The sequence below is a fragment of the Prunus avium genome, chromosome 1 (assembly GCF_965620075.1).
Source record: "Prunus avium chromosome 1, drPruAviu1.hap1.1, whole genome shotgun sequence".
NCBI lineage: Eukaryota > Viridiplantae > Streptophyta > Magnoliopsida > Rosales > Rosaceae > Prunus > Prunus avium.
This window is the reverse complement of record NC_142284.1, coordinates 52,190,201-52,211,725: the sequence shown is the minus strand read 5'-3', so window position 1 is coordinate 52,211,725 and position 21,525 is coordinate 52,190,201. Positions and strand designations below refer to the sequence as shown.

Below are 21,525 nucleotides of genomic sequence, written 5' to 3'. Positions count from 1 at the left end.
TAAGGCTTAAAGGTGCCACCCATAGTTAGGGCCCATCCAGGATCACCTCGTGGTTCAGACCCCCAAAAAAATAAAAATAAAAAAAATAAAAAAATCCTAAATTTAAGGGATTTTTTTAAGGAGAAAAATGTTCAACAACAAAAAAGGGGTTGATGGCATGATTTGTAAATATGTCATAATACAGGTACACTTTGTCATCCAATTCAAAATTGGATTTTATTTAAATGTAATAAAATAGGTGGGTTATTATCTAGAGTATTTTAGTTGTATGGGTCTATTTTGGTAAAACGGCTTAAATAAATATAAAATTAGTTTCTTTAGGTGAATAACTTTTTTTTTGTAATTAAATAATATCTTAGCCTTATTCAATTACTGTCATTAATAATTATGTTTTAATTGTTATTTATTTAGTGAATCATTAATATTAAATAATTTAAATAAATTTATAAATTATATTACTTAATAAATAGTAATTATTATTTAAAACTATATTTGGAGTTTAATTTTTATTAGAATAAATTGTTTTTTCGAAATCGCTAATTGCTTAATATTTTTAATTGAGTAATATCTCAGTTTTATTTAATTAATATAATTAGTAATTAACTTTAGTTATCATTTTTTTAATGAATAATTAGTATTTAAATACTTTAATTAGTTTCATAAATGACTTAATAAATAGTAATGAATTTTTTGGTGCACTTGAAAAATTACTTTTAATTTCCAAAATTATTTAAAAAATCCTAGAAAATTAGTTTAAGTACCAAAAATGAATTTTAGTCTTCAAATTCTAAATCCAAGTCACAACGTGATCAATAATATCAATTATTTATTTGAATTTAAATGAAATACATGAACGTAAGTCCCACATTGGAAGGGAATAGAAAATCTCTACTCGTATAAAGTGTGAGTCTTCCCACACATCCAATATATAGAAAGTGAGCCTAATGGAGTGGAACTTGGGCCTCGCATTTGAATTTGAGATTGAATTATATATTTAAAATTAATTTTTAATGGCATAAACTGAATAATGAAACAATGAAGGGGGCAAAATTGCAAAAGGAGTCCGAAAATTTTCAATTCCCGGGTAAGACCGCTTAAAAACGCAACTGTGTACTAGGAGTGTCTTCGTCTGCATGTGGAAGTGGAACTATGTGAATCGGCACCTGAGACTTAAGCGGTCATTTTCCGACCTCGGTTTAAGAGGACAAATCGAGCGCAAAGCCACAGGTCTCTAGGGTGTTTCCGTTCGCAGCGGAACTCTGCGCTTTCTACCATGGCGTCGCCTCCTCGGTCGCGCATCAATCAGGTTTGGCTCCCAATTAAATTTTTGTTAAAAACCCTAGGACTCATAGGGTTCATATCCAATGTAAACTTCCAGGTTCTTTCTCATATATTCACGCACTTATTTGAAGAATTGTAGGACAATTTGTTTGGATTTCGTGTTGACGCACATTTCCTTTTGTAGTTTCATTGTTTTAGTCGGTAGAAATCGATGGATTTACAAACACCTTGTTTTCCATGTGGTTGACAAGAAAAATGAGCAAACGAAGAGCATTATTGCATACATATTATATGTGAAATACACAAAAGGCTGAGAAAACAATTTGGAAGTGGAAGAATACGTGTCCTTTTGATTTGTATACTTTTCTGTTGCATAAGGTTACAAGAATACATAAGGGTCCCTGATTTGTGGGGATGTTAGCAGGTAATTTGTATCTTATGCTGTTTGGATGTCCTTATCGAATCCAAGTGATAGACATATAGATGTTGCAGTTTTATTAATCTCTTACACATCCTCAACTAGGAAAGAGGCGTGATCTTTGAGGAAAGACTGGGATCTTCACTGGGTTTGTCCAAAAAAGTCTAGATGAATTTATAAATCTTTAATCATGAAATTGAAGTATTTTAGAAATCCAGTTTTACATAACTCAACAAGTTTCCTTTCATTTGTTTGCATGTACAGTTTTTTGCTTCAAAGAAAAGGAAGCCTTTATCACCTGTTCTGAAGTATGGGAGAAATGAAAAAGATGTCAAAGTTAAGGTAGAAGGTTCTCCCAGTGCCAAAGGCACTTTGGACAACTATTTGCTGGCTTCACAGGAAAATAATATCACTTCGGAGCCTTCTTACAAAGTTTGTGATTCCTTAGCCCAGCAAGACCAAGTTAGAAGGAATTTGACATCAGAGATTGATAATTCCTTGGAAGATGAATTTAAACAGCTCCCTTTGTCTTCTCAACTGCACTCTGAAGCTAATGATGTTTCCCAAGCAAATCAGAAGGAAACATCAAAGGGATTAACCAAGGTGGGTGATGTTGCAGTTGGAGGTAATGTGAAGGAGTACCCAGCTTTCACAGAAGGCGGAGATCGTGCAGAGCTCAAAGACTTTGCAGCAGATTTTTTGTCTTTGTATTGCAGGTATTGTACCTTACTGTAAATATTTGTGCACCATTGTATATACGTTGTTATTTCTGAGCTCTGTTATCTTCATCTATTGTTTTCCTGCTCGTTCCCCTGGTGATAAGTTATTGGCTGGTTTATCCCTAAACTCTTATATTTCAAATTCTGCATTCTCTATCTTTCTTCTTTTTCCTCCTAAACTCCTTATCCTTTCATGTTCAGTGATCTTCGACCAAATGAAAGTTCTCTGTCAGAGATGAAGGTGAATGACCATAAGAGACAAGCTAGCCCATCTTTGCTTGACTGGGAGGATAAGACATTTAAAAAGAGGCATTGCATTACCAATCAGTCGCATGTGGAACATGAAACCAGTTACTCTAGTGAGAGGAGTTCTGAAGCCATGCAGTCTGATTGTGTTGATAAAAATGGGGTATATGATTAGGTCTTCTTAAAATGCGGTATCTAGTTAGTTAAACTCATAACGAGACATTTTCTTATAGATATAATTAAACTTGATTAATATTGTTTTAATGTGATGGGCAGGTTACCATTGTTAATGAACTGCTCGAGCTTCAACCAACCCTGAAAGCATGCAGTAATACAGCAAAACTATCTCTAGATATGTTTGAATGCTATACACCAGGCTCGCTGACTAGAAAAACTAGTGTTCGTGAAACCCCCAAGTCGACACGTGGAAGCTCATCATTTTCACCTGGAGAAGCTTTTTGGGATGATGCAATTCAACTTGCCGATGGTCTGTGTGCACAGGCAGCAGGAGTAATTAGTGTTGCAGATGGCCAATATCGTAGTAAAAGTTCATGCAATTTGAGAAATGCATGCTGTGAAGGCAAGTCAAAGGAAATTCTGGATGAAGGTGAGCGGATGGATAAGGTTGGTGATACAGGGCAAATGGGGAAGCATAGAAAGGATTTAGATAAAGAAGTGTCCCCACTGCCTGTTAAACATTTTGATTTCTCTTGTGAGGACAAAAATTTGGATGCACACAACTTAAAGAGTGGGGCTCATGTGGGTGGCGAGCAATCTGAATCCAGTCTTATAGACCCTAGAGGTCTGAGAAATACTATGATGATCCGTTGCAACAAATCTCAGGAAAATCAAGTGACGTTTAGAGATCAACATACAAATTCTGTTAATGCAGTCACCAACATGAAATTGGATTTGACAGGCAAGGATATGACATCTTATTCACAAGTTGATGAAGTCGTGAAGTTGACTGGTAACCATGAATCTGACGAAGCAAGTACTCCGTCAAGTTTTGTGCCACTCAAAGATCATCTAGATCTGAACAGTTGGCTTCCACCAGAAATATGCAGCTTATATAGAAAGAAAGGAATTTCAAAACTTTATCCTTGGCAGGTATCTTTAGATTTCTGATATAAGGCAGTGCTCGGTTCATATATTTGTGGTGGATTACATATGGAGGGCAGGTTTATTGAGTGCTGTGCGCTCTTGATATGTGGGTGGATTTTTCATAGACTTTGTTTGTTTTGGCTTGTAGAGTTTATATGTGATTGGGTTATGGTGCTTTTTTGTTTGTTTGTTTTGTTTTTCTTGTTTGTCTAATGGAAAATAGGTCTGGTTTGGGGTTTGATGCTTCTAGTTTGGTTTCGTGTCATTGAGACAATCATATGAAAACATGTTACATGCCTCTCTTTCTGAAAGAAATTGGATTATCAGATAATTACGATGGACAATGCTGCACACCTCAATTTTCTTGCCAATATTTTTTGTTCCTGACGTACATGACATGATCCCAACCTATCAGGTTGATTATGTTTTATTAATTTTTTCAACTTAAATGCACGTAGTTGCAGATGTTTGGCCTTGAACCAACAATATGCTTATCCTTGCTGTTAGACTAGGATTTCATCATTTTTACTTGACTGAAAAATAAAAAATGATTTCATTGTTTTAAGGCTTTGGATATATGTAGCTTTTCTCCATATTTATGTTTGAGCTGTTGTGTTTCAGTATTAGAACTAATTAGTTTGAAGCATAAAGTACTTGCGTTCTCCATTTTTCAGGTTGACTGCCTTCAGGTGGAAGGTGTGTTGCAGAGAAGGAATCTTGTATACTGCGCATCAACAAGGTAGTGATGCAATTGGTATTTATCTTAGCTTTTTTGTCACGTTGTGTGCTTTTGAATTGTTTCATAAGGTTGTAAAATATATATAAAACCCTGTGACATTTGCAGAGTTTTGAGCTACAATTGTGTGTGTTATTTATTGATTTTCTACTTTACCATTTAATTTGTGCTTCCAGTTGATGTATGAGAAGATTTTATTATTATAATTTTTTTGAAATTATATGTTCGTATCACATCTTTAAACAATGGAGTTGTTCTGTAAAAAGAGTTTATACTGGTTTCCTTTTTTTTTTTTTGCTGGTAAAGCATCTACATATGTTTCTCAGCCTTGCTTGCTTGGCCACAGTGCTGGCAAAAGTTTTGTTGCAGAAATTCTAATGTTGCGGAGGGTCCTATCATCGGGAACAATGGCTATACTTGTACTTCCTTATGTATCAATTTGTGCAGAAAAGGTGATATTGTTGTTTTCCCCAAAATTTGCAATTTTAGATTATTGTTTCTTTTTTATAAATAATATTAATTTAGATATCTGTCTTATCTGGTGCAGGCAGAACATTTGGACGTACTTCTTGAACCACTTGGTAAGCGTGTTCGTAGTTACTATGGAAACCAAGGTGGTGGAACACTTCCCAAAGATACTTCTGTAGCTGTCTGCACAATAGAAAAGGCAAACTTTTTGATAAACAGGCTGCTGGAAGAGGGTCGTCTTTCAGAAATTGGAATTATTGTAATAGATGAACTGCACATGGTACTTTAAAACATATCTTTGTGGTTATGTGTCAATAGTTTTTTACAATTTCTATGCAAGTTTTATATTTTTCCTTCATGGGGCTTTTTTCTTTTTCAGTTTGGTTAGTCTTCATTTGGTCATTGCTTTTTGGGTGGACTTATTTAAATGCCTTTCATTCTTATAACTATTAACAGGTTGGCGATCCAAGTAGGGGTTATCTTCTGGAACTTTTGTTGACAAAACTTCGTTACGCAGCTGGTGAAGGCAATTCTGAATCAAGTAGTGGAGAAAGTTCAGGTATGAGCAGTTGTAAGGCTGACCCTGCTCATGGTCTCCAAATTGTTGGGATGAGTGCAACTATGCCAAATGTGGCAGCAGTTGCTGATTGGCTTCAGGCAAGTAGAACTATAAAACATTAACGATGATCCTTCTTGAACAGATGTTTGATTGTAGGCAATTTATCATTAACACCTGCAGGTCCCTTAGTGCTGCCTAGCTGTGGGTGTTTGCCAATTGATTTAAGAATATAGATACAAAAATATTTACTTGGATTGTGGAACTTTATATATGGGAGCTTGAATTCCACTTTTTCAAGGGAAAGTTAATGAAATAGTTAAGTCTTGTTCTGGACACCAATGACTCAATGAGGCAATCAACGAACTTGATTTAGATTTAACCTTTACAGTGATTGAAAAGACCCACCATGTTTTTAAATTTGTTGCATTTCGATTCTTATGGGCAACTTGATATTTAACCCGTAGCTTATGAGTGTTTAATTTATTTTAGCAAGATTTTATGCGTCAACTCTTATAAAGAATTCCACTGTACATGTTTTTCATATTATCTTTTATTAGAACTTTTGGTTTTGTTACCTTAAAATTATAAAGTGGATGCATCACGCAGAGACGATGTGTAAGCGATATGATGGAAGTTACAATAGGAAGAGAGAAAGTGGGGTATGTAGTTACCATATTAAACTTAATTTATTGATCTATAATTAAGATTGTTTAAAGGGTATCATTGACATTTTCTATATGAAATTGACCAAGAGTACTTTCTCTTGATAATTTTGTAGATGTTCAAAAAATGTTTGTTACATTGACTTTTTTCACATCTTGAGTTGAGGAAGGGTAAAAAGTACTCTACTACTTCTTAGCCCACACATCTTTCTATGATTCTCCAGCTTTACAGTGTGACTGGCCATGTTGCATACATAACTTTTCACAAATATTCATGCAGGCTGCACTGTACCAGACAGAATTTCGACCCGTGCCATTAGAAGAATATATTAAAGTCGGTAACACCCTATATAACAAGAAAATGGAAATTGTTAAAACGATCCCCAAAGCAACTGACCTTGGTGGTAAAGATCCTGATCATGTTGTGGAACTGTGCAATGAGGTGGGGACCTTTTACATTCCATTTTTGAGTGAAGCTGTTTTCAGGCAGTAATTTGGAAGTTGATAAATTATGAACTGAGGGAATGTATCTCAGGTTGTTCAAGAGGGTCTTTCCGTGTTGATATTCTGCTCTAGTCGAAAAGGATGTGAATCAACTGCGAGGCATGTTTCAAGATTTCTCAAGCCATTTTCAGTTAACATTCGCAGTGATGACAGTGAATTCAAGGATGTCACATTGGCTATTGATGCCTTACAAAGGTGTCCCGCTGGTCTGGATCCAGTTTTAGAAGAAACTCTTCCTGCTGGTGTTGCTTATCACCATGCTGGGCTCACGGTAATTGTTTTTTCTTTGGTTTGTCTCCCTTTAAATTTTACTAATTATTCTTGCTCTTTTCCTTTTTGAAAATTATTTTGATTGTTAGTTTCCTCAGAAAGTTAGTAGATGAGCTTTTTTCCTGAAGAATCTGTCTGTTTCTATCTTTTCTTAGGTTGAGGAGAGAGAGATTGTTGAAACTTGCTACCGTAGAGGCCTTGTACGTGTCTTAACTGCTACATCTACCTTAGCAGCTGGGGTTAATTTGCCAGCTAGGAGGGTCATTTTTCGCCAGCCTAGGATTGGTCGTGATTTTATTGATGGGACAAGGTACAGACAGATGGCTGGTCGGGCTGGTCGAACTGGAATAGATACAAAAGGAGAAAGTGTATGTTTTTGTTTATATTCTTCCTGGGTCCTCTTATGTGCCAGAAGTTCGTTTTAAATGTATCTAGTGATCTTTTTGCAATTTCCTTTTTTATTTTTGCAGTTTTACTTAATTCATGTTATATTAGCTTTATCAGTAGGTTTATCCATTTCAATTATTTAAATTTTTTTTTCTTCACTTGACTAGGTACTTATTTGCAAGCCAGAAGAGATAAAAAGAATCATGGGAATTATTAATGAAAGCTGTCTGCCATTGCGTTCTTGTCTATCTGAAGATATGAATGGAATGACCCATGCAATCTTAGAAGTTGTAGCTGGGGGAATGGTTCAAACTGCTAATGACATTCATCGATATGTTAGGTGCACACTTCTAAACTCCACTAAACCTTTTCAGGATGTGGTGAAATCAGCACAGGAATCCCTGCGGTGGTTGTGCCACGGGAAATTTGTAGAATGGAATGACGATACTAAGTTATACAGTACTACACCTCTTGGACGTGCAGCATTTGGCAGTTCCCTATGCCCTGAAGAATCACTTGTAAAGATTCTTACTTTCTTTATATATTATATATATTAATTTTCCAGATATCTTTTGCTATCTGTATGGCATTGAGCATAAGTTAATCAGTATAGATATTCATTTGTGGGACCGAGTATCTTCCGCTTTGTGTTAGTTGATCCCTAGTAGTTGGAATTTAGGTAATGTGTTTGACATTGATTATACTTATTCATATTTGTGTTCTAGATTGTGCTGGATGATCTTTCAAGAGCAAGAGAAGGGTTTGTGCTTGCATCTGATTTGCATTTAGTTTACCTAGTAACACCAATAAATGTTGATATGGAGCCTGATTGGGAACTGTATTATGAACGGTTCATGGAATTGTCTGCTCTTGACCAGGTAATTTTCCTCTTACCAAATAAGCAGTTGATTATTAATGATTCCACGTGTGTGTGTGTGTGTGTGTTTATATTTGGATATGTTAGTGGAGAACATTTAAAGTTTCATTGGAGACGTTAGATGACCTCATGTTTAAAGTATGAACTTGTTTTATGCTAACTAAGAGTTTATGGAATTATCGAGAGCTGACCCTGATCGGCTATACACCTTGAGGGGTTTTGAACTCCTGTTCTCTTTCAAATGTATGTCTTTTTGCTCAATTTTATGTATTATTTTTTAATTTAGTGGGTAGGTTCTATCAATATCTGTCCATCATCATGTTTTTAAGGTCACAATATTCAGTGGCAGAATTTATTTTACAATTGTCTCTAGCCCTGTGAATTGAGCAATGAGCATTAAGTCAGAATTTTATGACTGGTGTATGGAAATTTTTGTTTGATGATCGTATTGGTTTTATGGATTTTAAAATTATGGTTCTTTTAAAATTCTCTCATTCTCTTTTCTGGAATGCAGTCTGTTGGCAATCGTGTTGGAGTGACAGAACCTTTTTTGATGCGCATGGCACATGGTGCACCTATGCGTTCATCAAACAGGTTTAGAGAAAATATGAAAGCGTTGCATGGAAAATATGAAAACCGACCTGGAATCACAAACAATACCGTGCTTCAGGATGATCAGATACTTCGAGTGTGTAAACGGTTCTATGTTGCTCTCATCCTTTCAAGACTAGTTCAGGTTTCATATTTCTTTTCCTCAATCAAATTTTTTACCTCCTAGGCACACACACAGGGGCATACATGTTGAGCTTGTAGCATGCATTCACGTGTATTCTTGTGTGCTTCTTTTTTCCCTGGTTCAACAGAAGTACAGGGGAGGTGACATGCAATTTGTTTCTGAAGTTGTCTTTCTTTTTGTCAGTTTAGTCACTTGCATGGGGTTGTGAATCCTTTTCTTTTTGAATATGAATTGCAATTACTTTGGTATAATTTTGTGAGATTTTTTTTTCTTTAGTCTTGCTAAATATGTACCTTTTAATCTGTGGTGAAGGAAGCTGCTATCACTGAGGTATGTGAAGCATTCAAAGTGGCCAGAGGTATGGTGCAGGCCTTACAAGAGAATGCTGGAAGGTTTGCTTCTATGGTGACCATGTTTTGTGAGAGGCTTGGATGGCATGATCTCGAAGGTTTGGTTTGCAAGTTCCAAAATCGTGTTTCATTTGGAGTAAGAGCAGAGATTGTAGAGCTTACTACAATTCCATATGTTAAGGTAAGTGAACTCTATTATATTTCCTATTTTATGTAAGGTCTGGTAAAAAGTACTCCTCATAGTCAAACCTCCTTTTTTGATATCTGACAGATGCTCAACAGTCTTTTTTTTATTTTTAAAATGTATAAATGTGTTGATTTTAGGGTTCTCGAGCAAGGTCACTCTATAAAGCTGGCTTGCGTACGCCTTTAGCAATTGCTGAAGCATCCGTCGCTGAAATAGTTAAAGCTCTTTTTGAATCTTCATCATGGACTGAACAAGGTGATGCACTGAAGTGATTCTTATATAGATAGAGTTTTTGTCCCTATTTTTCTTATAAGTGATTCTACTATATCTTTAAGGTTTATGTACTTTTTGTGTTTTTTATTTCCTGCATTCTCTCCTAATATTGGCAAGTTGATAATATGACTTTAGAAGGTTCAGCTCAAAGGCGCATCCATTTAGGAGTAGCCAAGAAGATCAAGAACGGTGCACACAAAATAGTTCTTGAAAAGGCTGAAGAGGCAAGAGTTGCTGCCTTCTCAGCTTTTAAAGCACTTGGATTGGATGTCCCACAGTTTTATCGACCTGTATTTTCAACTGGTGGTGGAAATCCGAGTATGCAAGGAGCAGGAAATTCCTCTGGTGATAACTCCACTAGTAGCTTTCCTATTGTTGAGGGCATGGAGCATGCTGCTAAGCCATCTTTGGAAGGAAGGGTTCTTTCTGGAAAGGTTGCACTAGAAAGCAGAGAAAAGTTGACGAAAACATCAGATATTGGTGGGGTGGCTTCAGCTGAACTATATTCAACTGGTGTCATGCAAATTAAGTTTGGTCCTGATAATTCTACAGTACCAATTCGAGGGTCTTCTACCCTTGGGGATGAGCTTAATGCAGCTTTTGATCAGAACAAAAATGCTGATTTGACTGACCATGTTCAGTTACAAAGCTTAGGTGATAGAACTAGGGTATCTGATGAGTCTTTTGATCTTGAAAAACAGGAACGCTGCAAAAGGTCGAACTTGTCTCCTGGATTTAAGGGCAATGCTTGTGACAAAGGCCCTATTCATGCAATTAATACTCTAGGTGGATTTGATTCCTTTTTGGATCTGTGGGAAACCACCTCGGAGTTCTATTTTGATATTCACTACAACAAAAGATCAGAATTGAACTCTGTTGCCCCCTTTGAAATACACGGCATAGCCATCTGTTGGGAAAATTCTCCTGTGTATTATGTCAATATTCCTAAGGATCTGCTGTGGTCTGACAACAGTAAAAATGAATGCTTGCATTTGAGTGGATCAGGCAATAGAAGTAATGTGTTACCTCTTGAGGATATGTTGGAGATGGCTAGACATAGATGGAAAAGGATTGGTGAAATAATGGGGAAAAGAGGTGTTAGAAAATTTGCTTGGAAGTTGAAAATTCAGATTCAGGCACTTAAAAGTCCTGCAGTTCATGCTCAGAGATTTGGTTGCCAAAATATTGCAGGGAAAAGTACTTGTTTTGAAATCATAGACAGCTCGTTGTTATTGTTGCCTCCAGTTCATATAAAAGATGGAATTGACATGTGCATTGTGGCCTGGATTCTTTGGCCTGATGAGGAGAGAAGCTCTAATCCTAACCTGGAAAAGGTAAAATAAAAAGTAATGTTAGTATTACTCCATAATCAAGCATTTTCTTTTGTCTTCCCAGAGGGTTTCTTCCTTTTTCCTTGTTGATTTTTAAAATAATGGTAGATACTTTATCATTTCCATCAAAACATTTCTTAAAGGCAAAATTATTTAACCATTTAATTGTTTCATTCAAGTAATATTCAGATGTTCATCATTGTTCAATTTGCATTAAACCTTAAAATTTGATTTGTAGGAAGTTAAGAAAAGGTTATCCAGTGAGGCTGCTGCAGCTGCAAATCGGAATGGCAGGTGGAAGAATCAGATGCGAAGAGCTGCACATAATGGTTGCTGCCGTCGGGTTGCACAAATACGAGCCTTATGTTCTGTTCTTTGGAAGTTACTTGTTTCTGAAGGCCTTACAGAGGCACTCGTAAATATAGAAATCCCGTTGGTCAGTTCTTCCATCATATCTGATTTTATTTTCTTAAGGGGGTTTCGTTTTATTTGGGGACTCAATCAAACAGTTTTGTGATTGCAATGAAAACTAGACTGGAAATTGCTGGATTCTTTGTGTAATTATTGTTTTCTCTCATTGCATCATAATTTGTCAAAATTTAGAGAAGTTCTATGTAAGAGGTTTACATTATTGCTATTGTTTGATTTGGCAATAATAAATATTTTAGGTGTGTCACTCTTTTAGTGGCTTTTGCATGTATTAATGCATGCCACTGTTTTAGTCGGGTGCTTGAGAACCAGTGCCCATTGCCCAACCTTAAGCATGGAAGGAAATGCATATTATTCTCTTTGGAAGTTGGAACCACCAACCCAGTAGATATACTTCTTCGTTGGGTAGATACCTTGACAATAGCTTATTGCTTGTTTGTTTTCTAGGTTAATATTCTTGCTGACATGGAGCTGTGGGGAGTGGGTCTTGACATGGAGGGATGCCTGCAAGCACGCAAGGTGTTGGGGAAAAAGCTAAGGCAGCTTGAGAAGGAAGCTTATAAACTGGCTGGCATGACATTTTCATTACATACAGCAGCAGATATTGCTAATGTGTTGTATGGACACTTAAAGCTGCCCATACCAGAAGGGCGCAATAAGGGGAAACAACATCCAAGTACAGACAAGCATTGCTTAGATTTATTAAGGTATTAGCGAGACTTCTCTTCTTCATAACCTTACCCATCTAAGGTGAATTCACATGTGCTGATTAGCTATTGGAATACTTTATACTCTCTCCCTACACTTAATAGGATTGTCTATTTACTTATTTGGTTCCATAGAGACTTCCATCCCGTCTGGATTGTTATGTTTAAATAGCCGACATTTGAAGGAGATAGTATTTGACTATTCATGCATGCACACTTGAATATCTGTATCTTTTGACATCAGCATCTCATTGTTTTAAGTCTAAACTTTAATTTGTGGAAGAAACGTTTCCTAAAAGTTAGGACATGAATTTTTTGGATAGTGAGGTAAATTAGTAATTGCTGTCTGGAAATGGAAACCACTATTTGCATATGCCAAGTTGAGTAGGTGGTGTTTACCCCAGAGTAGGGTGTAAGAAATGTCCTTTTAGTTTGTGAATATCATTGTTTTTGGTTGTTTCTTGTTGTTCTTATGAGCACCATCAATGGATTAGACTTAATATTTGTAGTAATTTTCATATATTCCTCGAAGAATAGGTTATTCTGATAGTGTCGTATTAAAGGTCCAAAAACATGGCATTGGAATTTTTTTATTTTATTTTATTTTTTTGTGGATGCTAGATGAAGCTGTATAAGTTTTCTTGTGGGTTTGCATTAGAAAAATGGCTTTCCAATGTGATTCAAACCCATTCCCAATAGATTTTTCCAATCTAGATTGGGTAGAACAGGGAATACCACATGCTGAGATGAGATTTGTGAATACACATGTGGTACTTTAAATTCTTAAACTGCTGCTTCTGCCCGTCCGTCATATATCTATTTAATGATTAATGTTCTTTTATCATTGTTGTTACATTGTGATTTTTCTCTTCTATTTTGATGTACACCACCAAGTCGTTGATATTAGGAAGCTTTGGTTTCATTTCAGGGATGAGCATCCTATTATTCCCGTCATTAAAGAGCACCGGACATTGGCAAAACTCTTAAACTGTACATTGGGATCAATTTGTTCGCTTGGTAGGCTATCTGTGAAGACACAGAAGTACACATTACACGGTCATTGGCTCCAAACATCAACAGCAACTGGTCGGCTTTCAATGGAGGAACCTAATCTCCAGGTTTGGGTTTGGGTTTCCCATGAGTCATTTTATTCTATCCTCCCACTCCTCCAGTTGTTAACAACTTGAATTTAATTGTTATATGAATTATCGCATTATATATGTTTTGATTTATGCAGTGTGTTGAACATATGGTTGACTTCAAAATACATAAGGATGAAAAAGGAAGCGAAACTAATGTTGATTATTACAACATTAATGCTCGGGATTACTTTATTCCTACTCAGGTAATGGTTATCTTGTTAATGTCTTTAAAGGCTATTTTTGTATTATTATTAGATTTATCCAGGAAGGCAAACTGGACAGTAATCCCTCCCTCTCCCCAAAGCTCTGTTTCTCTTGCAAATAGCTGCTGTTGTCAAGAAGCATTTTTATATACATCTTAATTTATTACCATGTTGAGTGTTTGACAATGCACAAGTAGAGATGTGGAAGGAGGGTTCGGTATGTTTTTAATACAGCGTGGAGAGTGAATACTCCTTTCTTTTTCTTCACCTGGAGAGAGGGGGAGGCCAACTTTACTGTGAAGCTATATGTGATGGAGATTTGAGGTTTTAGGAAATGAGGATGTCCAGAGGGTTAAAGATACATTATGGTAATATGGTTAGATAGATGAATGTGTTTGTGGGATGTTAGGAAGGGGCAGGGGTTGGGTTTTGCGACTCCATGGTGAACATTAGTTGATTTTTTTTCTTCCTATTATTGCAGGACAACTGGTTACTGTTAACTGCAGATTATTCTCAGATAGAATTGCGGCTGATGGCACATTTCTCTAAAGACTCGGCACTCATTGAACCCCTTAGTAAACCCGAAGGTGATGTCTTCACCATGATAGCTGCTAGATGGACTAGGATTTCAGAAGATTCTGTTAGTTCTCATGTACGAGATCAGACCAAAAGGTTGGTGTATGGCATTCTTTATGGAATGGGTGCCAACAGCCTTGCAGAACAACTGGACTGCAGTCCAGAAGAAGCTTCTGAAAAAATACAAAACTTTAAAAGTTCTTTTCCTGGAGTTGCTTCTTGGCTCAATGAAGCAGTTGCATATTGCCATAAGAAAGGGTGGGGACATCTTACTATTTTACTTGTTGCTATAATTAGTTGAACTCGTCTAAGAAAAGGTTGCTATTATATCTAACACCATATAGTATTTTGGTTTCTGTTGCTTACAATTGCATAGGCTTTTTCCGTTCTTTGTCTAATTACTCAACTCTTTGATCGTATTAACTTTTCCTTCTAGATACATATGTTATCAGTACGATTAGTGTGAATAGTTTTTGTATTTATGAAGTGAATTTATTTATTTTTTCTTGGCCTAAGAGGAAAAAGTTTATGCATTGTTTTCATGTGTTTTGTTTTGCTCTCAGAATTTATTGTTTCTTCCCTTAGTGATAATTGGAAATTTTTTGGAAGAAGAATCTCTTCATGACAAATACTTGTTGATGTTGATTTAATTTCGGAATTCTTTTTCTTTCTGAGCAAAAGAAAATGTTTTGCACTTTTGTAAACATTTCTTTAAAGCTATATCAACTGTTGTTGATTATCTGCATTGTTGTGCAGATACATCGAAACCCTTAAGGGAAGAAAACGATTTTTGTCAAAAATAAAATTTGGAAACAGTAAAGAAAAGTCGAAGGCTCAGAGACAAGCTGTGAATTCTATTTGTCAGGTACAACTTTTTCCTTCCCTTCTGTGGGGATGAGGGGTGTGGGGGTTTAAAGGTAACCACAAAATTGTAATATTCTTGTACTGATGTCTTCCATTTACAGGGATCTGCTGCTGACATAATCAAGATTGCAATGATAAATATATATTCCGTGATAGTAGAAGGAGTTGAAAGGCCCGATTCTACTTCCCAACTTGCAACAAAGTTACATATACTGAAGGGCCGCTGCAGAATTTTATTACAGGTTGCTTTGGGAAATTTCTTGCTGTTCATTATTCTATTATTTTTCGTAAAGTTCTTAGGGGAATTTGAAATGTGGAAGAAGATATAAATAAACTAATAAAATGTACGGAATTTCTAAGTTACTTTATTATGTTAGCTTTGTTATTGCACCATGCTTTTGATTCAGTTACAAGTCACAGTGTTTTTTATGTAATGTTGTTGCAAACTTGTGAGCTTAATAACTATTGGTGGTTTCTATCCAGGTACATGATGAATTAGTACTGGAAGTTGATCCTTCTGTGATAAAGGAAGCTGCTTTGCTGTTACAGACGAGCATGGAAAATGCTGTTTCGCTTCTTGGTATATTTTTAAGTCTATGGATATATTGCTTTACATTTGATAGTTTGAGGACATATGTTTACGGTACCGTATTTAATTATTTCTTTTCCAGTTCCCTTGCAAGTCAAATTGAAAGTTGGAAAATCGTGGGGTTCTTTGCAACCTTTCCAGGCCGATCATTGACAGTCCATATACTATGGCATTCATTCTTTCTTCTTATTGGAGTTGGTATCATACAACTGACCACAAGGGTCCCATTTTAAAACTTCTACAATGGAAGCAATATGGATTCAAGTAATGTAGGTTTCTAGTTTGGAAGCCAGGCAATATGGGCCTCGGGAAGAAAATGGCAGACGGGAACGGTTCCTGGTTTAACATTGCGTGCTTGCAGGAAAAATTCTTTGGGTGCCATACAGATGTGTCTATGTGGCAGACCACTATTGCTTTAGCGCTCATCCCTTCAGCACCTTCCAGAGGCACCATGTAAGCCCTTGTTTTCCCCATTGCATGGCAGTAGAAGACAGCCTACGGGTAGCTCAGCTTTTGACACACAATGAGTCTGTTGCCTGCCAGCTTCTTCACACCAGGCTTTATTGTATACTTCTGCAGCATGGTTGCTCCTTTCCTTTCGACCTCTGCCGAGATTGTTTGAATATTTCTTCCCAGCTTGGAGGTGGTGAAGTCAACCATCAACTCCAAAGAGGTTGCACAATATCATTCTTCTCTAAGGATTGGTCTTTCACAAGCTTGAATGGTTTCCATCATTATGTTGGCTTCCACAGACCCTGGTTTCACTGACAATTGGTTGAGAATTTCTGGCAGTTCGGTAGATGAGAAGGGGATTGATTCTGCAGTTTTGCGGTGTAGGAAAGTTGCCCTAGTTGAATTTCTGGCTAAGCTATATTTCATGGTCGTGCCAGGTTGCACATCCTTCTCCAAGAAGAAAACTATTTGGGTTGGGTCTTTGAGGAGTTGATTGCCAGCAGCAGCCTCATGGTCGGAACCAAAGAAAAGGTTGTCACCAGCAGTGGCATGGTTGTAAACGAAAAATGTTGTCAGCATCAGTGGCAGCGTTTTGATTGTGACCAAAGAAAAGGTTGTCAGCAGCGGCAGTGGCAGTGGCAGCGTCTTGGTTGTAACCAAAGAAAAGGTTGTCAGTGGCAGCGACATCGTCTTTTTTTGTAACTGACAAAGTTATTGGCTGGTCCGACAAAATCTGCAGATTATTTAGCAACATAAATATACATGTAAGTTGAAGAAGCTAGCGTATCAGTAAAACGGTGGAATAAGGGAGCTCTCTTGAGTCTCAGGTTGTAAATACAAACACAGACCAGGTTGGACAAGAGCTTTCGGCATCAGTTTGTTTGGCAGGATGGAGTTCCAGTAAAGCAGTTGAGGTACCAAAGGTAAATCAGCAGCATGGTTTGCCCTTGCCACCAGTGCGAGCTGCAATAACAGTTGAAATTGAACTCTCATCAGTATGAGAAAAAGAATGTGTGTATATTAGATATTAGATTTAAATCATAGGGGAAATTCAAACTACAGAGCTTACAGTGAGAAAACCAAAGTCATCTTCTCGAAGAGACTAACGTTAGGATTAATTCAGTTTGGTTCTCGAACTGGTTGCATAATAAATCGGACCATATTCCTTTTAATAAGCTTTTAAGCAAGTATTTGTGTTCTCTTGCATATACTAGATAAATTTTCATATTTGTAAATTGAACAATATTTGAATAAACTTCTTACCGTATGCTGAATTGGAGAAATTCTTAGAATTGTAGTTTTGGCATTGAATGTTGTTTGTTGGATGAAACATAATATTACATTGATAACTAATATTATGGGTCAATTTGAACTTAGCGCAATCTTGACTAAGCGATTAGATGCAAAATTAGCTTCCCTGTAGACATGCAAAATATAACATGAAACTGCTCCAGGAACTCGGATCAAGGACGCATCGCACCACCAACCCTAAAGCTGAACTTTAAAAAAGAAGAAGAAATTTGACCCAAAAAAGAATAAAGAAATTAATACAGATGGTTTACAGTAAAAGAGAACATTTAAGAAATAAAAACTTTAATTAAATTTTAGCACACACCCTCCTTAATTGGATTATTTTCACACTCAATACTACTACCTCGTGCCATGAATTACCCATTGAAGCTTTTCTCATTCTCAAACATGTAGAATTAACACATTATACTTTTTTTTAAATTATAAAATAATTTGAAATAACACGTAATATTTGATGACAAAAACTTATACGTAGCAAGATATCATGACAAAACAAGCCAATTAAATATGTGATGTTTAATAAATAAAAACTAATCATTAAATTTTAACATGTATTATCTTTATACTATTACACTGTCACACGACAGTCCCACTTTGACGAGAAGGTCTTTGATGATGCAGTTTAACCATGTCATTTGTGCGATCATTTTCATAAATAAAGAAAATTATCCGACTCGATATTTATCTCACCCCCAATCCGGAGGATCCCCTATCTTGTGACACTCCAACTTTGACAAGATAATCTTGCGTGATATGTTCTGATTACGTCACTCGTGCAAATATTCTCACAAAAATGAGGACTCCTAGTACTTTGGTTCCACCCCAAATACCCTAATTCCACCTCAAATCCAAAGAAATCATTTTCTTGTGAAGAGAAATTATAGAATGGTACTGCACACGTGACGATATCGGACTGCCAAGCAAGACCCTCTCCACCTTGACCTTGACACCCATTTCCTAATCTTTCTCAATATCTATCTCACTTTGCCCTCCGTGCAAAACTTTCGTCTCACTTTCCCCTCAGTGCAAAACTTTCATATCTTTCTATTTCGCTCTCATTTAGCAAGGATTGCTTTCTGAAATTTCTCGACCTCCTGACAAAACCCTACACTCTGCGTGATAAAAACTTAAAGGATTCACCAGGTAACTTTGTCATCTTTCTAATTTAGTTCTTAATATTCTGACCAACCCCTGTTATGGTTTTTCAAATGCGTGTAAATCGATTTTCATTTGAACCAGCCTCACCACACCACTCTTCTGCTATCATGATTCATGCCGATTCCATGGGTTTGGGTAGCAAGGTAACCTATCAACTTGTTTGATTAAAGGAAATAAATTTCATGGTGTGATTATAAATAATACGTATCTGCCCACAAAGCGGCCCCTGTTTCAAACCCGTGAGATAGATTTTTAGAAAATCCTATGTAAGTTTTTTCCCTGTTTAAATGCGATTATTTATATATTTTGTTTTCCTTAATTTTTACTTGGAAGCTTTTGGCAAAAACATGCCTTTACGGGTATAGGTTGAATTACATAGCAACAATAAGGGCTCGTTTTTGGGTGATTCTGGATAGGCCAAAAAGCACTTATATGGAGAATCACTTCTCCATATAATCACTTTAAGTGATTCTAAGTGATTTTATGGAGAAGCACATGAGAGCTGCTTCTTCCCATAATCACTTAAAATCACTTAAGGTAATTATATGGAGAAGCACGTGGGATATGCTTCTTCCCAAAGGTGATTCTGGCCTATCCAGAATCACTCCCAAACGAACCCTAAGTAATCAAGCGGATCGATTTAATTTCAAACTTTTGCCATTAAGGTGATCATATGTAGAGCTGATTGGTTTGAAATAAGGCTTATTTATGTACATGGTTTGAAATAAGGCTTATTTTGGGAGAATCTAGAGAAGAAATCGCGGTCTTCCCTTGCAATATATGGCAAAGCTTTAGCCAGAGATACCAGTTTTGAAACTGGCATGTTGGCATCCCTGGCAACGACTTGAAGGTAAGAATCGATGTGCTTCCCAACCTTTCTCATTGTTCCCAAAAACTGGGCGCTGCTGCTGTTTGATTCAGAAGCAGAAGCAGCTGCAGGGGATTGTCTTCTCCACAGCACCAAGAAACTTTGTAAAACTGCCACAACCAAGTCAATATCGTAAAATTCTGGGTCAATGGGCAAGTGTGATGGAGAAATCAAGTCATTTGATGTTGCCTCTTGGAGTTGTAGACTGGACCTCCTTAATAGTTCTGTCTTTGTCACTGGAGACACTCCTAAGTAATTTGCAACTATTAGAAGCCTTGTCAAGAATCCAACACAAACTGCTCTCTTATCTCCAGGAATCATCTTCACAATGGTATCAACAATTCTTCGATTCTTCTCCATAAATTGCTCATACGTTTGTGGAGGCAGTCTCGTGATGTCTGGCAGCCAATGACAAGCATGGACATGCAAAGCTTCACTAATGAGCTGCGGACCTGCGGTATCAGCTCAGGTTTATAAAACTCTGAGGTGGAGCACCCAACCATCTCAAGCAACTCGGGCTTCTCAAGCAGCTCAAGCACCTTAGAGTTTTATAAACCCGCGATTTCTTCTCCAGCTTCTCCCAAAATCAAACCCCAACTCAGATTTTCATAAACCCTAGCCCTCTTCTCCCAATTTCCCCTTCTCACCCAAATTCTAAATAACCCTAATTCTCCAATGTTAATCGATTGAAAAGAAGTGGGGCTCAAACGACGTAACATAATGTCTTTTATTTTTGACGGAACGGTTAATGTGAGACAACTTTTAAAAGTTCAGGGAGTATTTTAAGACGTTTCAAAGCATATCTGGTAATATGAGACAACTTTAAAAGCACATGGGGTATGTACATAAGTAAGCCTTGAAATAATGTAGATTTCTGGCTTGGAAACCAGACTATATGAAGGAAGTGACAGATGGGATTGGAGTGATTCCTAGCTTAAGTTTGAGCACTTGGAAAGGCCAAATGCTTTGGGTTCCGCTCTATTATGATTTGGCTCTCCCACACACACTCCGCCCCACATCACACTTCGACAACAAAAACTAACATAGAACATGGCATAGTGGCATGACAAACCAATCCAGTAAAAAATGTGATATGTTAAAGAAACAAAAACGAATCATTAAATTTCAACATGTGTCACATTTATGCTATTACACTACTTAAACTAGAAAATCTTTCGTGAGCAATCTGATGTGACACTCTTACTTTTACGAGAAAGTCGGCACAGTCAAATCACGTTATATATACAACTATTCTCACAAAAAAGGAAGAATCTTGTATTGGAATTTCACCCGGCCCTACGCTAACCCCACCCCCAATTTAGAGGATCAATTTTCTTCTGAGACTCCCTGATAACGTGATTGAACCACCCCGTTAAGACCTTCTCTATCTTGACACGCATTTGATAAAAAAATAAAAATCAATCATTAAATCTTAACACATGTCCCATTTAAGCTATTACATTACTTTAATATGAAAAAATTTGGCGGCACAAATGGGACACGTGTCACTAACCCCAACTCCAATTTAGAGTATACATTTTCTTGTGGACTGCATGATGACGTGACTGAACCGCACCAACCAAAGCCTTTTCTTGTGACAGACTGCATGAGACCTTCTCCACCTTGACACGCAGTTCCTAATCTTTTGGTTCCCCATCCTCTTTTACTGTCTCAATTCAGTTTCTTTCTCACTTTCTCCTTGTTGAGCACATTTAAAAGTTAAGAGATCTTTTAAGAGATCTCGTTGAGAGTATTTGTCGAACATTTAAAAGTTAAGAGATCTCGTTGAGTGTATTTGTCGAACATTTAAAAGTTAAGAGATCTAGTTTAAATTTATAAGGAGTTGAGCTACTCCCTCCATTGCTAATGGAACCTCAACTTCCTTCATGGTAATCACAGCAAGATTTCACGTGTTAGGCCCAATGACCATACGTACTCCCACATCATCTAATATGTATTATCCACGTGTTATGTTTAAAAATTTACCACACGTGCGAAATGTGTTGAGAATATTTATCTCATATTAGAAAGTTAAAGAACCTAACCTGAATTTATAAGGAGTTAGGCTACTCTCTATATTTCCTTGTCCGATAAATTTGTATATTTTTACTCTACAA

The 21,525-nt window shown here is 36.8% G+C and overlaps 1 protein-coding gene and 1 pseudogene across 2 annotated transcripts; one reads left to right on the top strand and one right to left on the bottom strand.

Annotated features, from left to right (window-relative positions):
- The first annotated feature begins 1,065 nt into the window (after positions 1-1,065).
- On the top strand, positions 1,066-17,345 carry LOC110761246 (MUS308 and mammalian DNA polymerase-like protein). Of its 2 annotated transcripts, XR_015837108.1 has the most exons (27): positions 1,066-1,306; positions 1,964-2,415; positions 2,620-2,827; positions 2,941-3,774; positions 4,443-4,507; positions 4,851-4,956; positions 5,052-5,252; positions 5,429-5,629; positions 6,474-6,635; positions 6,729-6,968; positions 7,123-7,335; positions 7,522-7,872; positions 8,080-8,232; positions 8,746-8,967; positions 9,280-9,498; positions 9,642-9,759; positions 9,913-11,111; positions 11,347-11,544; positions 11,985-12,244; positions 13,173-13,362; positions 13,482-13,589; positions 14,071-14,423; positions 14,922-15,030; positions 15,131-15,271; positions 15,513-15,609; positions 15,701-16,639; positions 16,685-17,345. XR_015837108.1 is itself a non-coding variant. In XM_021963682.2 (26 exons), the coding sequence occupies exons 1-26, from the start codon at positions 1,274-1,276 to the stop codon at positions 15,769-15,771; spliced, it is 6,504 nt and encodes a 2,167-aa protein (XP_021819374.1). In that variant the 5' UTR covers positions 1,066-1,273; the 3' UTR covers positions 15,772-17,345. The 2 variants fall into 2 exon arrangements, 1 of the variants encoding a protein (XP_021819374.1); XM_021963682.2 differs by having other exon boundaries at positions 15,701-17,345.
- On the bottom strand, positions 15,893-16,497 carry LOC110761247 (BURP domain protein RD22 pseudogene; annotated as a pseudogene).
- Positions 17,346-21,525: the final 4,180 nt, after the last annotated feature.

Excerpts from the sequence above, each read along its gene's own strand:
- LOC110761246 (XM_021963682.2), top strand. The coding sequence starts at position 1,274 with ATGGCGTCGCCTCCTCGGTCGCGCATCAATCAG. Across the intron at positions 9,499-9,641 it reads CTACAATTCCATATGTTAAG|GGTTCTCGAGCAAGGTCACT; the intron begins GTAAGTGAACTC and ends TGTTGATTTTAG. Across the intron at positions 12,245-13,172 it reads CATTGCTTAGATTTATTAAG|GGATGAGCATCCTATTATTC; the intron begins GTATTAGCGAGA and ends GTTTCATTTCAG.